The 27,267-nt window shown below is 34.7% G+C and overlaps 1 protein-coding gene across 1 annotated transcript in view; it reads left to right on the top strand.

The window, feature by feature from the left end:
• The window catches only part of TMPRSS15 (transmembrane serine protease 15), a 122,757-nt gene that overhangs the window by 62,315 nt on the left and 33,175 nt on the right, over window positions 1-27,267 (top strand). Inside the window, exons 15-19 of the mRNA XM_078452864.2 lie at window positions 5,295-5,384; window positions 6,881-7,006; window positions 8,970-9,110; window positions 20,994-21,104; window positions 22,631-22,763. Coding sequence (XP_078308990.1) covers window positions 5,295-5,384; window positions 6,881-7,006; window positions 8,970-9,110; window positions 20,994-21,104; window positions 22,631-22,763 — 601 coding nt within the window. The remainder of the gene's footprint in view (window positions 1-5,294; window positions 5,385-6,880; window positions 7,007-8,969; window positions 9,111-20,993; window positions 21,105-22,630; window positions 22,764-27,267) is intronic.

A 27,267-nucleotide genomic window follows, 5' to 3' on the forward strand; every position in this document is an offset into this window, starting at 1 on the left:
ATCAATAAATATTACTAGACCTGAAACGATCTCTCTTTTTATGTTGACTGTAATTTTCTTTTGTGACACAAACATTTTTGTAAAACAAAATTTTGATACCAGAACTAAGATTTGGAAATGAAGGAAGGGATGGGATAGAGAAAAAACCACCATGAATACAATAATTTGGGCTATCCAGCATTGTTTAAAAATAATTGTTTGACTTCATTGTTGGTAGCCCACACCTTATCTGTCTATAAAACTTATCTATAACATTCTTATATAAAACATTCTGATGCAAAAACACCCACCACATTTTAATTATTAAAATTACTACTGGTTTTATAAATAATTCCTATGGATATCAAATATTAGAAACATCCTGCCTTTTTTTAATGTTTATTTATTTATTTTGAAAGAGAGAGAGAGAGCAGGGGGGTGGCAGGGAGAGAGAGAGAAAGAGAGACAATCCCAAGCAGGCTCTGCACTGTCAACACAGAGCCTGACAGGGGGTTCGATCCCAGGAACTATGAGATCATGACCTGCGTTGAAATCAATAGTCAGACATTTAACCAACTGAGCCACCTAGGTGCCCCAACATCTTGCTATTTTGATATTTCAATCATTTAAAAACAATTTTCATAATCCTTTCTGCTGGTGTGTTTCTGTATTCATAGATAAGTGGTCAAGAAGAAAAATTTTCCAGTGGAATTAAGTTTCATAAGCTTGATATTTTTAAAATAATAATTTCATCATTATCTGAAATCAAAAATGCAAGATAACTTTTGTTCATAATAGCATACATACAAGTAAAACTTCATTATAGTTTCCCACATTAAAACTTTAACTACATAAGCCATTCAGTCCTCATATCTATTCTAGTCAGAAAGAGAAAAAATAATACTTCAATGTCAAGGAAGCATGATATCCTTGCATATTTTAACAATAGGGATATTATAACGTAGAATGACCTATCTGATTTTAAAATATAAACTTTAGAATTTTCCCAAAGTATATTTGTTCCAGTTTCCAAATGGTTCACTTCAGGGCAATATTTAGCACAGCAGAAAATGTTAATTACCATCAAATGCATTCTGAACAATTTCATTCTAATGCCATTTGCAATTGGTTCAGTGAAATTCTTATTTGAGCAGAGCTTTTCTGGTTCCAGATCACTGATTTGTTTAAGCAGGAATAAAAGGAAACCATGGCTGACTGGCTAATAGCCTTTCTTTAGCTCTTATAGAGCATTTAAATAAGAAAATAATCCCAGACCAGTAGCTGACTAGCAAAATTCCTCCTTTGTTCCTAGGCATCCACGTTGTGCCTAGTTTGGAGAATTGTGAAGTTCAGTTTTCGTAAGTACAGGGATTCTTCCATTTTGTGGCTTCAATCACTTGCTGTTGCATTAGCTCTACAATTGTTGCCTTCTGACATTAACACAAATAATTTAAGTGTGGGGATTGTATTGAGAACACTTTTAAAAAGTACACATTCCATTAAACAAATATCATGTCAACTTGCAACACAATTTGGGTGATTCGTGACAAGATACCTACTAAATAGAATAAGAATAAACAAAAAGAAATCCACACTTCAGGTCCCTAACTTATTTCTGCGACTGTTAAAACTACTTAAGAAAAAAAAATTATAAGCCATAGTTTCAGCTATTTTAATAGTCACTCTTTATTTCCACAATTTTGCTCTATTTGGCCATCATTTAGGCCATTTTCCATGTCCAAAGACCAAATCAAAGTTAATTTGGAAAGTTTCATAGACAGGACGTTATACTTTGAGTTAAATAATCTAACTTAAATTCTTCATTTCTATAGAAATGAATTGGTACCTATCTACTTGTCTTATAATTATATGAGGCTCATATTCTAGCAGAGCTACTTGCCTTTTATATCATTAGTATGACTTGATATTTAAATCCCTAACAAATTCCATATTAACTGCACTCACATGCATTCATAGGTCACTAGAATATATGAATGGAATATAAATTTTGAGAAACCAAACACAAAATTTTCATGGGAGACTCCATTTTATATTACAACCTAAATTTTTTAAATGTTACATGTAATAGTGTAAGACTTGTCTATTACTATGATGATGAAAAGTAATTGCTGACTTTAACATTATTTAAACATCAATGAGAGATACTATTTCTCAAGGTGCATATATTGTTTTTCCACAAATACCTTTAATTTGAACCTTCTTCTTGTAAGTGAGAGCTGGGCTTTTTTCTTTTTCACCCCACACTGACACATATCTCATGAACGTCAGAGGCTTCAGCATGGATTAAAAATGACATACCTCAAGGAAAATATCTATCCTTGACAACCACTTTGCAAAATACTGCATGCTATTTACATACTGTAAGGAGTGAAAATCCCTGCTGGCATAGTAAGGAATTAATCAGAATACAAATCTTTGAGAGAACAGCTTCAAGAAAAAGAAAAATGAAAAAATTTAACAACTGTAAATGAATAGAGTTCCCTGTACCAGACAATTTAACTCTTTAGTCTCTGGGTGGAGAGAGTTTATCTAACGACACAGTATGACTGTGATACCAAAAAGTATGTTTTATGAGTCTTCAGCCCCTCTATTAAGAAGCTATGTCTTTACTATAGCAACACCACTCTTAAAATACATTGTCTCTTCGTATTTAGAATGGCTGAAAGTGCTTTTTCCAATTCGTTACTATCATATGTATACAGAGTCACTGACATATCATATCAGGCCAAGGGTCAGAGATATCTTACTACTGAGTTATTAGATATGAAATTATATGTGAGATGAATTTCAAAAAAGGGATTTTTAAGTATTTCAGAATAATGAATTTCTAAGACTTCTATTTAGTGGAGAAATGCTAAGTGAACTGTCTGCCTTGACAGGCTTCACAATTACGCTTGACAACATTTTAGTTCTAGTTGTGTATTTATTAAAGTGCTACCTACTCATCTATATCTAATATAATGTACTGTTGTGTTCAGTTATGTGAAAATTCAATACCTTCTCCAAAATGTCAGCTTTTTACTCCGTTAGAAGAATACATTTTGAGATTTTCCTATTCCTTGAAAAGAAAATATGAATGACAGTTTAAAATCAACAACAACAAAACAAAAATAAATCCACTGGCCACGTCTAAATCTGTGAAATAGGAAGAACTGGTTTTCCCCAATCTGCAATCTGCAATGTTGGTTTTGCCCCTGCAATTATACTTTCCCCTTTCCCATTAGTTTCACAGAGGATTTATGGGAGATTTTCATGGCACTAAGAATTATTAAAATTAAATGAGTTGTATGTTAGTGGGGTTGGAGGGATTGCCATAGATCCTTCTTCAGAAATCTTTACTGGACAATTAATCACATAATCAAGGAGAGTATTAGCCTCAGAGATGGGAGCACACAATCCTCTTGACTTTCCTTCCTCCTGCCCAGTGGAGAACCTGCTCTTCTTCCCCATTATCACCCACAAGTATGTATTGGAAATCAGTACTGAATATGCCAGGTAATGTGTAGGCACTTTTCATAATTATGTCTAATTTTTATAAACAACCCTGAAAATATCTAGTATATATCTATTTTATGTATGAGAAAACCAACTCTCAAAAAGACAAGTAGCTAACTCAGGGCAAAAATTTAATCCACCAGCTCCAGCACATCTTCCTTTTATACATCATGTTCCCTCCCAGATGAGACGATGTGCATGGAAACAATGTGCAAATGATAACGTTTTATAAGAGATTATATTACTCTTGCTAAGCTCATCCGGATCTGGCCCAGCCTGCCCAGGAGAGTGTGTAAGGTAGACCAGGCTCCACACCTTACAAAACAGGATGGGATGGCAACACTACTACTGGGCCACAGCAACTGCCCCTCTCCGCCCAGTCGTATACATCATGACACGCAAACCTAAGAGGCTCATTGCATGCAAATTTGGAAGAAGCACATGAATTGCAAAGATCTACATAAATGAGATGGATAACATATAAAAGAGGAACCAGGGAGCCTGAGTGGCTCAGTCGGTTACGTGTCTGACTCTAGATTTCAGCTTAGGTCATGGTCTCATGCTTCCTGACATTGAGCCCTGCTTCAGGCTCCATGCTGACAGTTCAGAGTCTGCTTGCAATTCTCTCTCTTCCTCTCTTTTTCCCCCTGCCCCATGTGCACTCTCTCTCGTTCTCAAAAATAAATACAATAAATTTTAAGAAATAAAACAGAAATAAAAGAGGGACCAAAGAAGAGGGTATGACTGAAGGCACTGCTGTAGATATAGACACATTTAATTATCCCTCCTATTATCTGATTTTTATCTTATTGAGAGTAAATAACTTCAGTATCATCTGCCTTTAATAACAGTAAAAATATATACTTAATCTCAGTTTCCTGTATCTTTAGAATTAGGTTACTTTTATCCTCTTGATTTTAAATGTAACATGCTAATAAAAATAAGATAGAATAAGGATACTTAAACTAGCTGGTAAAATTTTATATTACTCTAGAATTTTCTTCCTAAGCAGGAGGATAAATTTAAAATAGGTTAAGAATTTCAAAAAGTTAATATGCCTACTTAAATCATCTTAGTTTTCACTAGGATACCTGTGCTCTATTTTTTCTAATAAGTGTTTCCTCAACTTGACTCCTAGACAATGTTAAGTACAGATCAGTCTAGGCCAATTATTTAGCAAGTGAAATTTCAGTTTGTCTCCTGTTCTTGACAGTAAAACAACTCAATATACAGAACAGTGAGGCTTCCTCTCTACTGAAAAGAAGAAAGATAAGAAAGAAAGAAAGAAAGAAAGAAAGAAAGAAAGAAAGAAAGAAAGAAAGGAAAAATAGTAGCAAAACAAAAAGAAAGAAAAAACGTAAGAAATGGCCAAATGAGTCATTTACTAGCCCTTCTCAGAAGGGCAGATATAAGATCTGTTCTATTATAAAGATTCTTTTTTTTTCTATAGCAAGGAGTATCTGATACCTTATTTCATGAAGCCTATTTATAAAAGATGCTCAGAAAAATTATTCCTTACCCAAATAATTTTGGGAAATGCTGCATACTATTATGCCTTCTTGGAGATTCATAAATAACATAAGAATATTTAATGTTTTGAGAAGTTCTTCAGTAAGGAGACCAGTTTACCTGTAGTTTTTCATTACTTAAGTTGCAAGGTTTTCTTTTATACACACTATGCATTTTATCTGTCAAAATCAGTATTCCAAGAAATATAATTGGAAATTTGCTAAGATATAATATTATTTCTCTGAAATAAGCATTGTGTTACTAATGATTTTTTGTTATTTCCTTTTCAGCGGACTGTGGAGGACCTTTTGAACTGTGGGAGCCAAATACAACATTCACTTCTATGAACTTTCCAAACAGCTACCCTAATAAGGCTTTTTGTGAGTCGTTTCTTTTCCCAAGCCATGAGAAACAGATGTGTGTGTGTGTGTGTGTGTGTGTGTGTGTGTGTATACATATATATATACATATATATGTATATATATATATATATGTATATATATATATATATATATATATATATATATATATATATATATCAAGGCTAGATTCCCACCTTGACACAGCAAAGTGGATTAGAAATTTTCCAAACCTGACTACAACTATTACATCTGTAATATTGCATAATATAATGATAACAACAATAACAATAATGATTACTAACTTACTTAGCATTTATTTCATGCCAGGCACTGTGCTAGTGCTTAATATACTGTTTCAGTCAATTCTTACAATAATTCTTTGAAGCAGGTGTTATTATTATAATTCTAAAATTTAAAAATTTAATAAAACCAGTAAGTAGAAGTACCTTACTCCAGATACTGTTCTCTTAATCACTTGTCTTGATTATACATACAATGTCTATATTATATATAACAAGTTTGCAATTTCATAGAATAAAGTCAGCGAAAGTGCAAAAAGTAAAGGGCCAACTGTGACATCCACACCTTTTGTAAATATAGACCAGTGTCAATAAAGCAGGCAGCTAGAGTCAGGTAGCTAGTTTCTCAGTATAAAAGATGAAATAATGAGGATTCACTAGAAAATCATTAAGTGTAGAGGGAAGAATAGTTTGCTAAAACTGAACAGAGCCTATATCTAGGTCAATATTTCTAAGTAGAGTAGCTCATTCAAACTGCATAGAAATTATGTTAAAGATGCCAATTCCCCAGCCCATCCTACAAATATTCCACTTCAGTAGGCCTGGGAAACAGATATGTTCCTCACATGGCCGCATCTAAGATAGCAACACCAATCTAAATGGGAAAATCTACCAGTAAAAGAAATGCTCTAATGACAGTGAAAAATGTGTTGTTGGAAAATGTCAGCTTTTCTTCCTTCAAATGACCCAGAGATAAGTAAATATCACTTTCATAGGAGAATAAAGTCACTATTCCAGGGGCTTATCTGATCCAAAAAAATAAACAACCATGAATCTAATTTGACTTGTAGGGGGAACCAGAGATTATCATCTCTACTCCACATTGAAGACATCTTTTAAACATATCATTTGTACAAAGGAATGGTCCAAAATTTCTGAAACATCAGTGGAATATTAAAAGAACAATTTGAATAAATTTATTAAATTTGTTGATTTATTAAATAAATATTATTGGGCACTTTGTTAGGCACTGAAATGAGAAAAGAAGAAACAAACATGACATGGTCTAGATGAAGATGTAGATAAATTATCAGGCTTTACAAAATACCCAAGGTAGTGTAACAATAAAAGGAATGGCAGGGTGCTGTGGAGGGACATGATATTTACCTAATATACGGAAGTTCAGAGAAATTTGAAATTCTCAAGGGAGTAAAGCTTTTGAGGGAAATCAAAAGAAGTGTGTTCTAAACTGTGTTGTCATGTTTTACTTTTAAGGTATTTGGAATTTAAATGCACAAAAGGGAAAGAATATACAACTTCATTTTCAAGAATTTGACTTAGAAAATATTGCAGACGTAGTGGAAATCAGAGATGGTAGAGGAGATGATTCTTTGCTCTTAGGTAAGTCTGCAATTTAAGTATTGTGAAGGTTGTATGGCTCAAGATGTTGGAATGATAGAGAAAGCATTTCCCAATAAAAATAATCAGTCTTTTACAACAAGCAAAATGACATTACAACAGCAGAGTAACATGTCAAAGTTTATGTGGAGCTTCCAAAATGAGAGTGTTTGCAATAATGAGAGAGTAAGATTCTTCTTGAGCACTCTTGGCAAACCAGAATTAATATTTTTGCATGAGTAGTTTCTACCAGCTATATTAATTCACTACAGTGAGCATTATACCTTGGAGACTAAGAGCTAAAAACATGCATTACTCAGTTTAATATGCATTATGTATACATCATATTTCCAAAAGTAGCTATTAAATCCAGTTTTGTTTCACTTCAAACTAAAGGAACAAATTGTGTATTTTATGCAAAAATGTTTTATGATTTTTTATTTACATTTCAGTATTACTCTGATTGTGTCTCTAGTACCAGCTGCTTCTATATAAGTATCTGAAAATGATTTGAATATTGATCAAAGTTGATTTTTCCCTAACTTCTATTGATTACTATTTTTTTAATTGACATGGGAGAAAGTGTACTATTCTAGAGGAAATTCTTGTATGTAGGTCATAAAATATATGGTAACATAATAAATATCTATCAGTCAAATGTGATAGCTATTATCTTACTTAACTACTACCAATATTTTAAGAAAGTGTCTCTTGATAAGTGATACATTAAATTATGAAAATGCTTATAGAGTCAACTGGAATGCATGAAACAACACACTTCACAAGTAAAAGTGTTTTATCTAACTGTGCTTTGGACTCATATTAATCATTTCCTACAAAGTCTGACCAGGTAACTATGCAATCAGGGTGCAATCACATGAACACTGCAACCAATGGAGAAGACCAGAGGGAACTTTCTCTACAGTAAAGGTGCAGGGTGGTGGGGAGGGTTCCCAGCAATACTAATCCATTGCTGCTTACACAGGGTTCTTCAGCAAAATCCCACAAAGTTCTAACGTACAGGCTTCCTAGAAGATTTTGAGAGCCACACAAAGAACGTATCAACAATGAAAATCTCGGTGGGGCTGGGAGGCTAGTGCTAATAAGAACTGAGGAACTTCAAATTTGATTTTTATATACATAATTATGAACACATTTTGAGTTATTTTCCCATGTTTAGGTTATATTGCCCCTCTAATGAAAATTTCAGTGTTCTTATGATCTAAGAAAAATTATTTTTTGTCATTTCACCTCTTAATATTTACATTAATTATTGAAAGGTAAATAAGAATTCCAGAGGATCCCAGAATCATAATTTTCAAAATTTTAGGCAAGAAGCTGTTTTGAAACAATCACTTTAGGGGATTCTAATACATAAAATATCTAATAATGTGAACGTATTTTTAATTAGCTTAAGTCTTTATTGTGTAGTAGAGAGTATTTCATTATTTGTGAAACCCCCAGAGCCCAGGGGTTAGTGGGAAACATTTTGAAAACCATAATTTAGGTTTATATTATCTGTCTCTAATTAATCCAATCCTTCAGCTTAGTTTAATGATTCAACTCACACACACAAAAGAAAACCAAATAAATTTGGACAAAAATTTACTAAGGGAAGCTATAATCTCCATTATTTTCTAAAGGTCTTTAAAACAGACATATAATCATTTCTTCTGGGATAACATGAGCTTTGAATAGTAGTGGTGCTAAGCCAGATAACATAAATAATTCATCATTAAATTATAGAGCCACAGCAATAGTGGAAAAGATCAATAGAGAAGTTGGCTTTCCTAGAAGCAGTGTCCAAAATCTAAAAGAAAGCATAGTTATTTATATGTGGTCGCTTCCCAAGCAAGCTACGCTGCATGTAGCGTACATCTAGAAGGTGGAACTGACAGAAACGAGTCTATTTTCTTCTAGATTCAAAGAATCCCCTCAATAATTATCTTGTTTTCATTTGGAGCAGCTGTGTACACAGGGCCTGGTCCAGTAAAGGATGTGTTCTCAACCACCAGTAGAATGACTGTGCTTTTCATCACTGACAATCTGTTGGCAAAAGGGGGATTTAAAGCAAACTTCACTACTGGCTACTACCTGGGGATTCCAGGTATGTGCACTTAGGGTTACATGTTGAATTGTAACTTTTGGAGCAAAACGATACAACCAGACAGTATTTTGAAGCCTAAATACGACTTCATTGTTTGCATTCAAATACATTCATCTGTCTTCATTTTATCAGAGATTTTCTTCCTGCCTTTACATCTGTATAACTGCTGCTTAAGTCAGTTCAAAGAAAGAATCCGTATTTTCAGCAGACCTACTTGTACTTCTCTGGGGTGTAGAGTCGTGAATTTTGTTCAGTGAAGAGGGCCATTTTAAATGTTAAAAGCAGGGTACTTGGGACTGTGAGGAAGGAGGATTATCTGTCATGTCATTTGCCAAAAGCATTTTCAGAGAACAGCGGGGAATCAGGCAAGTGAGCTGTTTGGATTCCAACAACATCCAATTAAAAAATTAACACCACTAACTTCTTAAAGACAAACCAGTGTAAAGCTGCTGCCGTGAAGGATGAAGGAATTTGATGCTGATATTACTGGCATATATAATCTTCTAATCCTACATTTTTTATTAGACCATAACATAATCAGCAGGCCAAAACAAAATTGCCTGCCTGCTTATCATGTATCTGTATCTCTATAAGCACAGACAGAGGATATGGTATAACTCTTTGCATTTGACAATTTATAGTGAATTTGTGATCACTTGCTTCTCCCCTTGGAGTGTGATTTTTCTTATACCTCTGCCCACAACTCTGTGGTCCTCTCCAAGGGGATAATATGTCAGGAAGACAGAATATATGCCATTTCCTTTATCTATGTTTCCTTTCCATAGGAGATTGTGGTCAGTTTGTCTTTGACCATAATGTCTAGAAAAGAGGTAGGGGTCAAGGCACTGATCCTCATCTGGCTTGTTATCTAATCTCAGATCCAGCTGTGCAAATATCTGTTCCTCCACTTACAACTGGCCTAAACCTTTGACTGCATCTCTGAAAGTTGAATGCTTTCAGATTTACTGCAAAGTTGATCTGTATCTTGTCTACCAACCTGCCATGAAAATAAGCCACATCAATTATTAGCCAACCTACTTAGGTAGGAGTGAGTGGTAGCCCAATCAACTGACCTGTCCTTCTGGATTTTGTGACTGGTTTTAGACACAGCGACTTGTGACTTGTAAGCAACAGTGACATATATCAATCAAAATATTCAATTAGTGAATTGAATATTTGCAGTGCAATTTGAATATTTTCAACCTATGATAAATATGTAATATAAAACGATGGGAATAAAGACTTTAAGATCTAAAAATTAAGATCTGAAAATTAGATTTTTATCTTAAAATACAGTCCATGACAAAGGAGAAAATGGAGAAAATGACATGATTTAAATTATTTTTATTTTATAAATTAAGACTATTTTAAAGTCATACTTATAATTATTTTTCAGAGGAGTAAAAAAGAAAATATAGTGACATGAAAATAGCAATAGATACTATATATTTATGTAAGTATACATTTATAAATATATATTTCTATGACATATATATTTGTATGATATATACATACATATAATAAGGAACTAACTTAGTAAAGAATCATATCACTGAAAAATATTAATCAAGGCAATTTTGAGACTAGCATTTTGTCTTATTTTTTGTTTGTTTACCTTCAGATTTTTATTTAAATTCCAATGATTTATTTATTTAAAATACAACATAATATTAGTTTCAGATGTAGAATTTAGTAATTCCTCACTTACGTACAACACATGGTACTCATCACAAGTGCCCTCCTTATTCCCTATCACTTATTTAACCCATCCCCCCACTCACCTCCCCTCCAGCAATCCTTAGCTTGTTTTCTATAGTTAAGAGTCCATTTTATGGTTTGCCTCTCTCTCTCTTTTTTCCCCCATGTTCATTTGTTTTGTTTCCTAACTTCCATATATGAGTGAAATCATATAGTATTTGCCTTTCTCTGATTGAATTATTTCACTTAACACAATAGTCTCTAGCTCCATCCACATCATTGCAAATGGCAAGATTTCATTCTTTTTTATAGCTGAGTAATATTCCAGTGTGTGTGTGTGTGTGTGTGTGTGTGTGTGTGTACCACATCCTCTTTATCCATTCATCAATCAATGGACATTTGTGTCCAATGTTTATAGCAGCATTATCAACAGTAGCCAAATTATGAAAAGAGACCATCATTTTGAATTAAGCTACTGATTCTGTTCTCTGATAATTCTGTTGTTATTGATTTTACTATGGTAACTATATTTGTCTGCCAGTATTTTATTCCAGTTTTTTTCTGTTTGTGAGTGAACCTAATATTTTAATTTAATCCAACATTTGATTTAACTTAGGTTAATAGTTTGACTTTCTGATGATACTTTTAAAGTGTAGATGAATAATGGACATGGATAAGGAAATTTTGGTATATAATATTTAGTCCTTCTAAGGTAAAAAAGACTTTGAATGTATATTATTGATAAAACCTAATTGGTTCTTACTGTTAATAGAAAGCAAATGATATAATAAAGAACTTTAGCTAATAGTAGAAAACACAAAATGGTTTCAACATTATTTTTATACCTAAAATTATGACTTGTAATTTTTTACAAAATATTAATATTTAATTTTAGCTCCTAATATCTTGCTGAACACTGCCCCCCAAAAATGATATTACAAATTAGTTGCCCCTTAAGATATTTGGAAAACCATGGCTATTTGAGGCAGAGGAATTTCCTGTTTAAACTCTAGCACAACCAAATTCTTTTTTCTGGTTTGATTAGAAGTCTTTGTTAATGGTGTAAAAGGCACAGTTTTTTGGTTGCTTGCATACCAATTCAAATACTCTAGCACCAAAATATCCACATTTCCACAAATAATTGCTGCACAAAAGCGTGATCAAGAGTACAAAAACAGGGGTCCCTGGGTGGCTCAGTGAGTTAAGCGTCTGACTTCAGCTGAGGTAATAATCTTGCGGTTTGGTCAGGCTCTGTACTGACAGCTCAGAGCCTGGAGCCTGCTTTGGTTTCTGTGTCTCCCCCTCTCTCTGTCTCTCTTTCTCTCTCTCTCTCTCTCTCAAAAACAAACATAATTTTTTTAAATAAAAAAGAATGCAAAAACAATATATAAAAAGTTGGAAAGATGTGAAAGTCTAGAATGAGGACGCAGGAAAAAACACCAAGCTACAATTTAAAAATAATGAACATTCCCAAAGGGAAAGAACCAGTTGAAACTAACAGGGGAAGCTATAAAGGGGAAAAAAAAACTTTTGGATCTGATTAAATGACTAAAAATCACAAAGTCTTACTGCTGTCTGTAAAATATTAATAAGCAGGAATTAGTATTATAAAATTTCCTATTTACATTTTTAAATTCAAGAGGAAAATTTTTTGGCAAATTTCTAAGCAAAATAAATATAATCATTTTTCAAATGTGTTAAAAATCAGATCAGCCTCATATATTACTCATTTCTTTTTTTTTCAATATATGAAGTTTATTGTTAAATTGGTTTCCATACAACACCCAGTGCTCATCCCATAAGGTGCCCTCCTCAATACCCATCACCTACCCTCCCCTCCCTCCCACCCCCCCATCAACCCTCAGTTTGTTCTCAGTTTTTAAGAGTCTCTTATGCTTTGGCTCTCTCCCACTCTAACCTCTTTTTTTTTTTTCCTTCCCCTCCCCCACGGGTTTCTGTTAAGTTTCTCAGGATCCACGTAAGAGTGAAACCATATGGTATCTGTCTTTCTCTGTATGGCTTATTTCACTTAGCATCACACTCTCCAGTTCCATCCATGTTGCTACAAAGGGCCAGATTTCATTCTTTCTCATTGCCAAGTAGTATTCCATTGTATACAGAAACCACATCTTCTTCATCCATCTGGTCAGAGTGGCTAAAATGAACAAATCAGGAGACTATAGATGCTGGAGAGGATGTGGAGAAATGGGAACCCTCTTGCACTGTTGGTGGGAATGCAAACTGGTGCAGCCACTCTGGAAATCAGTGTGGAGGTTCCTCAAAAAATTAAAAATAGACCTACCCTATCACCCAGCAATAGCACTGCTAGGAATTTACCCAAGGGATACAGGAGTACTGATGCATAGGGGCACTTGTACCCCCAATGTTTATAGCAGCACTCTCAACAATATATTACTCATTTCATGATGATACTTAAAAACGATATGGTTATATTTCTAAGATTTGTGGATAATTAAATGTATAAGCATCAATATCATCTATATTTGAATGCAAAAGAATTAAGTGCTCAATTCTTCAAAATATCTTAAAATAGTGCAAGAAAATACCCAGTAACTACTCTGCTGGAGAAGAGGGCCTCCCAAATTTTTTCCAAGAATGATGTCATGGAAAGAACTTATGAAGAAAGTATTATATTTTTTTGAATGATTATAATGTACACCTGAAACTAACACAACACTGAACTAACAAAACACTGTGTGTTGACTATACTGCAATTAAAATTAAAAACTTAATAAAAAAACACACAATCTGAATTTCGGAAAAAGAGGAGAAGAGCAGAACAAACTTTTTTTTCCAAAAAAAGATATAGAAATGGCCAATAGGTACATGAAAATATGCTCAACATCATTCACTATCAGGGCAATGCAAATCAAACTACAATGAGCTGTCAACTCACACCCGTTAAAATGGCTATTATTCAAAAGACAAGTAATAAATAACCAAGTGCTGGTGAGGATGTGAGGTAAAGGGAACCCTTGTATACTACTGATGAGAAGCAAATTGGTTTAGTCACTGTGGAAAACATTATGAAGTTTCCGCCAAAACTTAAAAATAGAACTTCCAAAAAATAAAAAAAAAATAAAAATAAACAGAATTACCATAACCCAGGGGTGCCTGGGTGGCTTGTTTGGTGAAGCAACCAACTCTTGATTTCGGTTCAGGTCATGATCTTATGTGTGTGAAGATCTAACCCCGAGTTGGCTCTGGACATGGAATCTGCTTAAGATTCTCTCTCTCCCTTTTCATCTGCCTCTCCTGTGCTCACTCTGTCTCCAAAAAAAAAAAACAAAAAAAACAAAACAAAAAAAAAACAAAAAAAGCTATCATGAAATCCAGCAATCCCACTTTTGGGTAAGAATGAAAAAGAAATGAAATCAGAATCTCAAAGACATATCTGTACTTCCACGTTCATTGCAACATTATTTCCGATAGCCTAGGGATAGAAACAACCTCAGTGCCAATCTACAGATACATGGATAAAGGTGATGTGGTATATTATATTCAGTGGAATATTATTTATCCATGAGAAGGAAGGAAATCCTGTCATTTGTGACAACATGGATAAACCTTGAAGGCATTGTGCTAAATAAAATAAGTCAGAGGAAGACAAATACTACAGCATATTGCATAGGTGGACTCTAAAAAAGCCAAACTCTTAGAAACAGAAAGAAAATAAATCAGTAAATAAATAAATAAATAAATAAATAAATAAATAAATAAATAAAATGTATATTTTTAAAGAAACGGAGATGAACTGTAAAACCACCTGAATTCATGAGATAAAATAACTAACAACTCTATCAATAAGGAAATGGATTTTTTTCACGTCTCCAAACAGAATAATTATTGGGCATTCCACCGTCTGCAAAAAGAAATCATCTTGCAACAAAATTTTAGACAAATGTAGGTCTTTTAAAAAACATTTAAGAGAGGAGAAAAGTGGAAAGAGAATAGATTATGAAAAGGAATATGGCAACAAATCTCTTCCAACACAATATTAGTTACTGGTTTTTATTAGACTTGTATAATGAGATAAATATAACACCTAGGATTTTGAAAAATATTACAAGTAATCCTATTCAAGATAAAAGCCTAAAGAGCACAATCTGTTACTTTCAACACAAAACAGATACAAAGTTTTGGTGACGGGGTTATTCATAGTTGCCCATTCACTAGATTTCAGTTACTGTGATTATGATATTTAAGAAATAAATCATTTAGAGAGAATTCCCAATCGTTGCTAGAATGGAATCTTCCATGACCATCACTGTATGGTGAATATGCTGGGAATGTGATTTTTCACCCCTCCTGGACACAGGACAGATGCTGTTGGGGAGTAGAAAATGGAGTGAATGAATCGTCATCAGCATAGTCTCCCAGAGAGATTTTTACACCAAAAGACTAAAAAGCAATTATAGAAACAGGGAATTGGCAGTGGAAGATAATCAAGCTGATAATGGAAAGAGAGCTCGAGCACACTTATCTGTTTATATGGTGCCCTGCTTTGGTGATCATTTTAGAAAGGAGTATGAAAGGGATATCACAAATTTTCAGCATTTATGTACTTCATTTATGTTGTGTGATATTTTAAGGGCACCTTCCAATGCATTCAATTGAAATATAAAACAATTGTATAACACATTTTTGTATCTCTTTTCCTTATCCTATTTTTAACATTTCCCTGTAAATTAAACTAGAGCGTATGAAATATAGATTTATTAAGATGTGTCTCCCATAAATGTCCCCTTATTGCTCTTTTCTCATACTCAGAGTCTTAATTCGGAATTCAATAGTGCTTATCAGGCAACTGTGGAAGCGGCAGCTGATTACATTTAGGGGTTTAGAGCCCTCCCCAGATTGTGTGGCATGTGCCTTAGAGATCAATTCAGTTCCATTTAAAGCCAAGCATATGTTGACTAAACGAGGCAGGGCTACTGGAGACTTCATAAAAAGAAGATGGGAAAATTCAATTCTTAGCAATATTTCTTTTTCCCTCTCTCTCTATGGGCATAAAATGATCAGACGTAAGATTTCAGAGGCCACAGAGAGTTACACTTTGGGACTAAAGACTTCTTAATGAAGCTGAACTGTTATATGTGGCAAAGAATCAGAATCCAGTTCATGCGTGTAAGGAAAATTTTGAAAGAGTTTATTCACAACTTTCTTCAGAATTTATAATTTCTACTTAGGTCAGCAACAATACATCATTTTGTCCCATTCAGTATTTTTTCATTCAATGCATCCATTTTACAGAAAGAAGTTAGTTTTTTGGATTCACAGGGTATAACCCTAACAGCTTCAGGCTACAGCACAAAAATAAATTACAATTTCAGATCTCTATGCATGTATTCACTCATATTTTCATTCAGAAATTTATATTTCCATTTGGCAAACATGTGCTTTTCCAATTAAATGTAGCCTGACTACCCTAGTAAAAGAGTAAAATTATCAATAAACTTATCTGTGAAATAAATTATTGCTATTGAGAACTCAATTTTTACATAATGATTTTAATAAGCTATGAAAACAAAGTAATGAGATAATTTTAAAATAACTCATGCTGACTACCCTTCTATATTAAGGTATTTAATAAGGGATATGTAATTAGGCTATCAACTTTTTAAATAAATATAATATGTATCAAAGCATAGATTTAAAATAGAATATACAAATACAAACACATATATACATAGTTTTAAGCCTTCCTGCTTTGTAAAGGAAAATCAATAGTAGAGAGATAAAATATAAAGTCAGTTAAAACATTAACGCTTGCTTGTAGAATATATAATTGTCTTCGCCCATTTATCATCTCACTAATCTGGTTAAAAAATACGTGTTTGTGAAACAAATTGATAATTACATTTACAAGAACATCCTTAATAGTATTATGGTTGATATATGTAACGTACTTCTCTCATGGGGTAAAGATTTACAGAAACAACTAGACCAGCCATGTCTTCCTTAAAATATTTCTTATTAATGGAACTTAGATTTGGGTTGCAAAGTATAGAATTCTTCAAAGTTCAAAATAAAGTACAAACAGCTCCAATTGTTGTTTTAAGATACCCAGAGAAAGAGAGTAGGTATGATTTCTTGTTGTTGATATGGTTATCTGAAAGTTAGTGAAAGGGATGCTTTCTAAGTGTTACTCTTTTTGCTGTTAATATTATTCCTTGAGCATTCAATATATTCATATTGGTATACTAAATTTCTTTTTTTTTTAAACTGAATCTCATAACATACCTAAGACATAATATTGTTTATTCCCATTGGACAGTCAAAGAAACTAAGGTTCAGAAAGATTAACTTATTTGCTCAAGGTTAAAAATAAACATAAAGAAAATAGCTACACTGCGGATCAAACCAAGGTCATAAGATTCCAGAGCTTATGTTTTAGCCACCATTCAAAAACAAACAAGTATATTTTATCTTGGTAATTCATGGAATCAATTCCTATTTTACATTTCAATAGAGTTACCATTAGAAGATCAACTGCCCAATTTAAAAATGTATTTTTTAAATTGTACTTTTAAAGATTGCTTTATATTGTGTCAACTCTATTACTAGGGTTCATACTGATCTTTGAGGCATATCACTCATTTGACATAAATTAATTCACTTTATCAGATGTGCCAGGCACTGGATCAAGCCCTGGGCATGTAAAGATGAACAAACAAAGCATATAGATATTGTAGCTAGTAAATTGTATATTCAATTTAAAGAATGGATTTAACAAGAGTGTAAACAGAAAACGTTTTCTTCTTCTCCACCTACTTTATTTCAAATCTCTCTTTTGGCCCTGGATATTTCAGACAGATCTCTTCACTTTTCCAGTTATTTTAGGTTTTAATTTTCTTAACTGGTTAATTAAGATTCACTTCTGGATATTAAGACGTACTGTCAAATACAACATCCAAACTTTAATATCATCTAGTTCAAAGTTTCTTTTACCTCCCAACTCTGTAAACCAATAACCTAACCTAATAAATTAAGGTAGAGGAGGTAGAAATATTGCCTTTGCCTCATTTTTCACTTTCTTTCCCTTCCATTTTCCTATAGCTGTAGTGTCAGAGGAAAGGCAAGCAAGAAAAATCCACCATCACTGTATTTTTCTTTTGGCCTACAGTGGCTCCTGGCCAAATGCTAGCCAGCTCTTTTGTAGAACAGAACTGTCTTCGGAGCATTCCTCTCCCACCCCCCTTCCCCAGGCCTACTTCACTGTAGGTATGGGTGGTACTCTTTCTAGCCAATCTCTAGCCCTGCTGAACTCCTAACCCACCTCAGATTCCATCACTCCACTTCTTTGTGTTGAGCCTGCTTGTCCTGTAAGGCAGCTGTCCCTCCGTTACATTGTCCAGTGTCCACTGATTAAAAAAAACAAAAAAAAAACAAAAAAACTGACACGCTTTTCTCGCATGGAGAAAATGTAGGTTCTTTCCACTGCCACTCTCTCTCCTGGCCCCTAATTACCATCAAGAGATGCTCCAGCCTAACTCCAGCCAAATTTCTGACTTTGAATTCATTACATAGGAAGAGAACACAGGTCTTTAATTATACAGTTATATGTCCACAAACCTTAAGAAACTAAAGTCACAGTCTTCTGTGAAGTCATTCACTATACTTCAGTTTAGTCTGATTGTTTTCAAAAAGTGGATCATGAAATCAATTTATTTGGTTTCGATAAACATTTCTTATTATGGAATGGAATAAAATGGAATAGAATAAAATTTAGAATAGAATAGAACAAAATAATTGTGTTCAGTTACACACACACAAGCACACAGAAACACACATCTGTTGGAAAAAAAAATCTGAAAGTCCCTGCGTTAATCCCATGGAAGCACTGGCCTTTGTGATTCTTTAGGCTGAAAAAATTTCAGGCTGAAAGTGATAGGATGGCCTTCTCCCTTTAAGTCAACTCAATATGAATGGTTGCCTTGGAGCATTCCTCAGCTGGTGCGTTGGATGGCACCATATTCCCTTCTCCCACTCTTCTTCAAGGACATTACACAGTCTTCTTTTAGAAAAAAAACTTTAATCTTCTTTTATATAAAAATAGAGCTGGAAATAGGTGATGGGTGTTAATAGTTGCTAGACCAATTTTTATCTATTTTTTTTTTACGTTTTTATTCATTTTTGAGACAGAGAGAGACAGAGCATGAATGGGGGGAGGGTCAGAGAGAGAGAGAGACACAGAATCTGAAACAGGCTCCAGGCTCTGAGCTGTCAGCACAGAGCCCGATGCGGGGCTCGAACTCACGGACCGCGAGATCGTGACCTGAGCCGAAGTTGGCGCTCAACCGACTGAGCCACCCAGGCGCCCCTTGATCTATTTTTTAGTTAAGTGTAGTATGGATATATTTAGTACTTCTATTTAGAGTGTAACAATATTTATCAGTACTCTCAGATTTGGGGCTACAACCTAGATTCTAAAACAGAATGATTTAACAGAATCTAAACAGGAATGATTCCTTTTAAGTACTATTACATGTGGTCATCATAAATTGAAAAAGTCTCTACGGAGATTAGTACAATTCAGTTTTGAACCTACTTTAACATGAATTGTGGCTCCTTGAAAATAATATAATCATTTATAATTAATATTCATAATAGCTTTCAAAATACAGGTTTCCCTCTTCCTTGATTTTATCAAGTGCTTTTGCCTCCTCATTATGCTTATCCATATACAATGTAGGGGAAGAAGCATTAAGCCTCTCCATACCCAGCCACTATATATCTCCCTTCTCAGGGAAGTCAAATCCCACGTGGCCTCAACAGAGTCCTAGTACTGCCATGTAGCTATCCCTCCTAAGCCATAATTACAAAACATTCAGGGAGCAAACCCCTCTCTTCCTGTGACATGAGGAGTCGCCCAGGGCAAAACCCTGTAAGATCAAACAGGTCCAGGAAACAGCAGCACCACTTTCTTCAAACAATATTTCCAGTTGGCCTATTTTTGCATGACCCAAATCCTGGAAACCACCAACTGCCTGCAGATCCATTCAGTTTCTTCCCTGTCCAGTTTCTTCATTTTCCTTCTATTTCTTCACATGCCAATTATATTCTCCCAATTCCAATCCTGATTTACTTGTTTGGGGCCCCATCTTTAAGTTCCTTTCAAATGACTGTTATTGCAGAGTTTCCATGTCTTTGTGACTACTTTTCCCCACCTGACTCATGATTTAATTGAACTCAGTTTCCAGCCTCATCCAACTTTGGTCCCACCAAAAGGCAACTTTCACATTTAAAAAAAAAAAAAAATTTTAACGTTTATTTATTTTTGAGACAGAGAGAGACAGAGCATGAACGGGGGAGGGGCAGAGAGAGAGGGAGACACAGAATCGTAAGCAGGCTCCAGGCTCTGAGCCATCAGCCCAGAGCCCGACACAGGGCTCGAACTCACGGACCGTGAGATCGTGACCTGAGCTGAAGTCGGATGCTTAACCTACTGAGCCACCCAGGCGCCCCACACATTTTTAAATCATGTAGGTTTGGATGTATCATTTGGAGTGCGAAATCAACAGATCTTCTATGCTTGTGTAACATTCCAAAGGTTGAGGCTTGAATATTTATATGAGGTGGAGGAATTTATTGAAGAGAAACTAACAGAGTTTATGAGGGAGGGGTATATCCTAGACCTCTCAGCCATCCCTTGGAACTGCTCTGTGCTCTGCTGTAAAGAAGATGCCTAGGGGTGCCTGGGTGGCTCAGTTAGTTAAGTGTCTGACTTCAGCTCAGGTCATGATCTCACAGTTTGTGAGTTCGAGCCCTGTATCAGGCTCTGTGCTGACAGCTCAGAGCCTGGAGCCTGCTTCAGATTCCGTGCCTCCCTCTCTCTCACTGCTCCTCCCCTGCTCACATTCAGTCTCTCTCTCTCTCTCTCTCTCAAAAATAAAGAAGTATTAAGAAAAATTAAAACAAAAATAAAGAAGATGTCTAAGGTTTTATCCACCTTTTCCTCAAGCCACATCTCTGGCTTTGACACTACTCTTGTGGAGGCGTTCTGAGCAACCAAGTGTATATAGTCTCACTTGATATTAGATCGAGGTCAACAATGCACTGTAGAAAAAGGTTGATGTGTAAAGAGGCAGAAACGGGATGGATATTACAGGATCATCTATTTGTCACCTTTTTATCCTATATGTTAATATTCTTTCCCCATAGAGCCCTGCAAGGAAGACCATTTTCAGTGTAAGAATGGAGAATGTATTCCACTGGTGAATCTCTGTGACGGTCATCTACACTGTAAGGATGGCTCAGATGAAGCACATTGCGGTATGTTTTGATTTTAAGAAAACACTCATCACTTTAGCCTCTACACTTGGATCCTCCAAATGTAAAAGAAAGATCAGAAATGTATTTATCAGGACGCGTTTTGTTCCTTTTGTGTATCATCATTCCCCTTGTGACTTCCGCACCTTGGATGCCACTCTGGTTAGGAGAAAAATTAACAAGCAGACCCCTGTTTATTGTTAGTTTATTTATTTAAATTTGACTACATTTAGTAACTTTAAGTCTAGGACAACCCATATTCAGGTAGAAAGCATAAAGTAGTACTGGGAGACAATGGCCACACCAGGCCCTCTAGCACCGCCCATATTGACTATGATACTCCTTTGCCTGCATATGGAGGCACCCTCATGTTTACTTATAACTGACTATGTTACACTTGTTCCTTTGCATTCTTGGTTCTTCAGTATCTACTTCTCCTCCTGCTTAGTTGAGTCTTTAGTCTCATCTGCTTCCGAACCTCTATAATGAGTTGTGGCTGCTTTCACTATATCTTGCTTTTATTTCTAAGCAGATACTTAGTGCTGCTTATTACATGCCATGCACTATATCTGATTGCTGCAAAACAATCTTAACAGGAGAAGAATTAGCTCTTTTTAGCCATGAGAAAACTGGGGTTTGGAGAAGTTAAGTGGTTGTCAAAGATCACATACATAGTAGGGGCTAGAGTTGCATTTTCAACCTAAGTCTGTCTAATTCTAACAATGCTCTTGCTTTTCTCAGAATAGGGGGAAAATTGTAAACAATAACATGAAATTTACCCATTGTGGGTAAAACTATTGTTTCTGAACTTTTACCTGTTTGATAAACTAGCTTAGCTTGGCCCAGTCCCTACCTAGCCACTAATAGCCTCTATACTGTATCCAAAATGCTTGTAAGATGGTGGGGAAGAGATGAAAACCAAATAGCATAAGAACAAGTCCAAAGAAAATAGCCTCTAGAGAAAGAAGTAGGAAAAAAAAGTGCCTATGAACTTGAATTTTCCTTGTTTTAGAGACCAAGCTTGTGAGACATACTCCTCACAATAAATATTATTTTCCATTTATTTTCTATTTTGATATGCACTAAACTTCCATATCTCTCTGCCTTTTTCATTTTTGTAGTTATATGAAAAGAGCAATGTAAAGTCTATCAAATTTATATTTTTCAACTTAAGCTTTCTAACATCCTCTTTTTTAAATGTTTATTCATTTTTGAGAGAGAGAGAGTGAGTGCACGTGAGTGGGGGAGGGACAGAGCAGGAGTAGGGGGACAGAAGATTTGAAGCAAGCCCTGCACTGACAGCAGAGAGCCCTACACACGGATCCAGCTTAGAACTGTGAGATCGTTACCTGAGCTGAAATCGGACACTCAATGGACTGAGCCACCCAGGCACCCTCTAACACACTCTTTAAAAAATTACAATCTCTAAACTCTAAACATTAAGAACATTGCACATGTAGTTTACAACCCATCATTTACTTTTAACAACTTAGGTCAAAATGACCCTGTGTGTGATCTAATTTCTTTAGTGCGTCTTTTCAATGGCACCAGGAACAACAATGGTTTGGTGCAGTTCAGAATCCTGAGCACATGGCATGAAGCTTGTGCTGACAATTGGACCACACAGATTTCAAATGATGTCTGTCAGTTGCTGGGATTAGGGTAAGTAATTCTACTCATCTCTGTTTTAAGCAAGTCTCGAACTTTCTTATTGGTATGAAACTGGGTTTATTAAGACATTTAAAATTTATGGAAGTTATGAATTTAGAAAATACATGTTAGCAAAAAGAGGAAAATAAAAATCTTGATTAATGCTATTCTCAAAAATAACCACTTAACATCCTTTTTATAAATATGATATAAATATAAGTATATAGAAATACTGTATTATAAAATCATACAAAATATTAGACTATTCCGTTTTGTAGCATACTTACACATGAGCATTTCTCATGTCATTAAATTTCTATAGACTATCATTTTTAAGAAAATAAAATATTCTATTTTATGCTATATCATAATATATATAACTAATCACAAAGGTCCCTAGAGAACATGCTTTTGCTATAACTTTCTATAGCAAATAGCTATAACTATTTCTACAATAATTCCTTTGGAAAATCTGTAACAGTATAATTATTGTGAGAAAAGACATGAAAAATTTCAAGACTTTTTCAAGAATTGCAGTGCAAATGATAATTCCATATCAATGACTCAACTAAAATTTATTATACTTTCAGTTTGTCATAACATGTTGCATCAAATATACAATTTCATTTTTTACCTTCCCGTAATCTCAAAAGTAATGAGGTTTAAAATAGAAAGGAACAGTAGCAATAATTTGCTTCTTTTTAGTTGTATAGTCGACTCTAATTCAGCATTGTGATCCATTGGTATTTGTGATTTACCAAATCACAATTTGGGAGATTTAACCATTTTAGATTACACATGGTTATTTGGTCATTGGTAGCACTATATTATTTACCACTTTGTTTTATCACATTAAACTATAAAGTCTAAATGTAGGAAGCATGCCTATTTTATCCATTACTTCATTGCTAACACCCAAACTTATCATTGTCTCCAAACATAGGTACTAAATAAACATTTGAAGTAATAAATTATTCATTATATATAAATATACGTGTGCATATAAATATAGAAATACGTACCTATCTAAATGCCCAAAGTTGCCCAACTATAACTCATTATCATTTTATTCTGTCCTGAACTGGGGAATTTTGTACAAAATTAAAAATAATTTAAGTCCACATCCACACATACCCTCAGCATTTGGCAATTATCCCAGCTCTTCCTAGCTCCTCAAAATCAAAAGTAATTGAGTGCTTTCTTTATAAGGGGACTCCTCCTTAGTTGATTAATAATCATATAGTCTTCATGCAATACACAGGTTTTCAAAATTTATTTCAAAATGTTTATTTTTTTAGCCCAAGACATATTTTCCACAAGAATAACATTAATGAGTGATTAGGTCTTGGTGTAATCTGTAAGAGCTGTTTCATTTCTAATTGACTGGGAGAGTTACATTGTATACTAATGCCAGGCTAGCACCTAACCACCACATAGTGAGATTTTACCATAGGAAAATGTGTGAGGTCCTACTCAGGGTATCAGATACACCCCATAATTTCTTGCAGTTTGAATTGAGAGTTTTCAACTCCCTTTACCTCCTAAAATGCTGTCATTAAGATTGTGAACTCCCCAGTTTCAAGCGATTCAAGTGATGTCAGCCCCAGATTCAAGTGATGTCAGCCTCATCAGGAAGACAATTCCTACAAGGAGCAAAGGGAGGATGTGATTTGTCACCCATTATGTAAATAATCATCAGTTTGATTTATGTGCATTAATCAGAAGCTTTCTGCACTTTATATATATTATCATTTTTATAATACATCATAGCCTGTATTCTAACAAAAATTCTTTCAAAATGGGAGGCTTTGAGACATAAAGGGTCTTGGAGGAGGGGAGGCTGTAGAGGGAATAATGTTTTTTGATGAAGACTCAACAGAACACTGAAACTGACAGTTGTTGATTTATTCCCACTTCAAGTAAAGCACTTGGTAAGTGGCATTGATTCCAGATTCCTACTTTAATTCCGATTTTAGTTCAACAGTGAGTTCGTACAGGTGAGGCCCGAAGAAGTTGTTTGCTGTCACTACTGAAGTTGTCAGTAATTCTTAGGAACTGTTTTATAGACTCAGGAATTTAGTAAAGATTAAGCTAAGGAGATTGGTAACTTGACCTTATTTCCACAAGTGACAAATCCAAATGATCTAGATGATGGAGCTCTCAATGCACAGGAGCTTGTGTTCCAATTCACCATCTAGCCAAGCATCATTATATGGTTATAGACACAGGAGTGTGTTTTCATTCTGGTTGTGAATCTTAACTAAAATAGTTTCCGGGGAGATATATGGGTTCAAGATGAATCATTTACAAAGACCGAAGGATCAACATCCTCTTTGACAGAAGTTTTTAAAAGTTAACTGAAATATGTTGAGGGATAGCACAATACTGATTCCTGCAATTTCACGAGAGAATGTATTGGAAAGGGAACATATATCTTATTACTTTTTAACAGTTGTTAATATAAATGTATTATTTTAATTACTCCTGGATCAGAAATTGAAGCGTTAGCAACAATGTTGTGTCTGTTCCATGGATGAGTAAAACATGGTTTTTACTTCAGATATGTTGGGGATCGACACATAAGTAGATAATGACAATATAACGTGATAAATGCAATATGCTATTAGAGAACCACTCAATTTGGGAATGTCAAGGAAGGCTTTCTAGAAAATGGCTTGAGCTGAGTGGATGACAGCCAATTCCACACAACTGTATACTATCTATTTACATGTTTTTCTCCCAGCCAGATTTTACTGTCTAGTTCACTGACCTCATTTCCTATGAATCACAGCCCTTCCAGCAGGAGACAGGGACAAAGAACTAGACTTTTTAGTGTGTATAAAGCAAATAGTACATCCCATTGCCTTAGATACAATATTTTTGATGAAGGTCAGGCACTTGCTTTCTTCAGAAATGAGTCAGGTAATCTCTTCAAAGACTTTAATCTTTGAGCCTGCACGTATTAAACAGTCTCCACAGTGCCCTAGTAATTGAACGGAAGTTATAGCCTTAATGAGAATGTGTCTAGACTGGCGCATGGTACCCGAAAGAAAACTTAGTGACTTTAAAATGATGTGTTTGGTACAGTGGAAAGTAATTTAGGAGTCAATTTATTAAAAAAGCACTGTGGTCTCTCAAGATTATTTATGCAGATAGGGTACAAAATGCAATTCCCCAAAGATTCTAGTAAATCATATGAGGTGGATTTCATCAGCCTTCCTTCTTTTAAATGAAGCATTTTCATTCCCTGCCATTTATAGCATGCGTAAGTAAAAAAGTACTTTAAATAACACTTTCATGTCTCTGATCAAAGTATGAAAGAAAACATTTTACACTGATGAAAGAATAAATGTTAAAGAAACTTCGAGTATTGATTTTTAAAACATTTCCTAGGAAAGCACACTACCTCGTTCCTAACCCAATAAATGAACTATGTGGTTGACTTGCCCCACTAAGCCATTAAAAACTAGAAGTCATCAGGTCTGTGCAGCTTTGCAGAATTTGGGAAAGGCTAATGTCTTAAAATAGAGGTGGTTATACATACCCCTCTTAGCCTGCTTGTGAGGAGTTGCTGGTAATTTTTAAATCCCACAATAGTCCTGTGCAAGATGCCCTCAATTCAAATGTCAGAAACCTCATGTTGAGCTTCTCATTCTCAAATCCAAAATAAGAAATGGAATTATTGCAAGGTCTTCCATTTCAGAGGGGTTTTGAAAATGTTGGGGGTGGGATGGGGAGGGAATATTGTTTTAATAAGCCTTCCAAATAAACGGAGCATAATGATTTAATACCCTGTGTAAGTACCACCACAAATTTGTATCCACAATTTAACACTGGGTCTTAGAAAACTGAAACATAGAAAATATAGAACCAGTGTTTCATATTAGTTTTAAAAATTGGTAGGCAAAAAATATTCCTGTTCTTGCCCATATTTCCAGTCATTGTCCTCAAATTTTCAACTATGTGGAAAAAGCCTTAACATAAAACAACAACAAAGATAAGATATGGGAATCAGTAGAAAAAATGTAACTACTACTTTCTACTTTAAATGATTTCCTTTTTATTTGCTAACTTTATACAGAAATAATTAAATACTATTTTCTGTTATTTTTAATTTGCAAATTCAACACCAAAGGTATTCTTATCTATTTTTCTAGGTGGGATGGTAGGGGGAGGGCAGGTTATGGGAAAGATGGTGGGAAAAAAATTATTTTACTTAGTTTAATTGACCAACCTAAAAAGTTCATCATTTGCCTGATATACAAACTGTAACTCTCATATTCTTCCTATTTTGTTTTTTTTTTTTAATGTTTATTCTTTTTTTGAGAGAGAGAGAGAGACAGAGCGTGAGTGGGGAATGAGGAGAGAGAGAGGGAGACCCAGAATCCGAAGCAGGCTCCAGGCTCTGAGCTGTCAGCACAGAGCCCAACGCGGGGCTCGAACTCATGAACCATGAGATCATGACCTGGCTGAAGTCGGACGCTCAACCGACTGAGCCACCCAGGTGCCCCTGTTC

The sequence above is a fragment of the Panthera onca genome, chromosome C2, assembly GCF_046562875.1.
Source record: "Panthera onca isolate mPanOnc1 chromosome C2, mPanOnc1 haplotype 2, whole genome shotgun sequence".
NCBI classification, from domain to species: Eukaryota; Metazoa; Chordata; class Mammalia; order Carnivora; family Felidae; genus Panthera; species Panthera onca.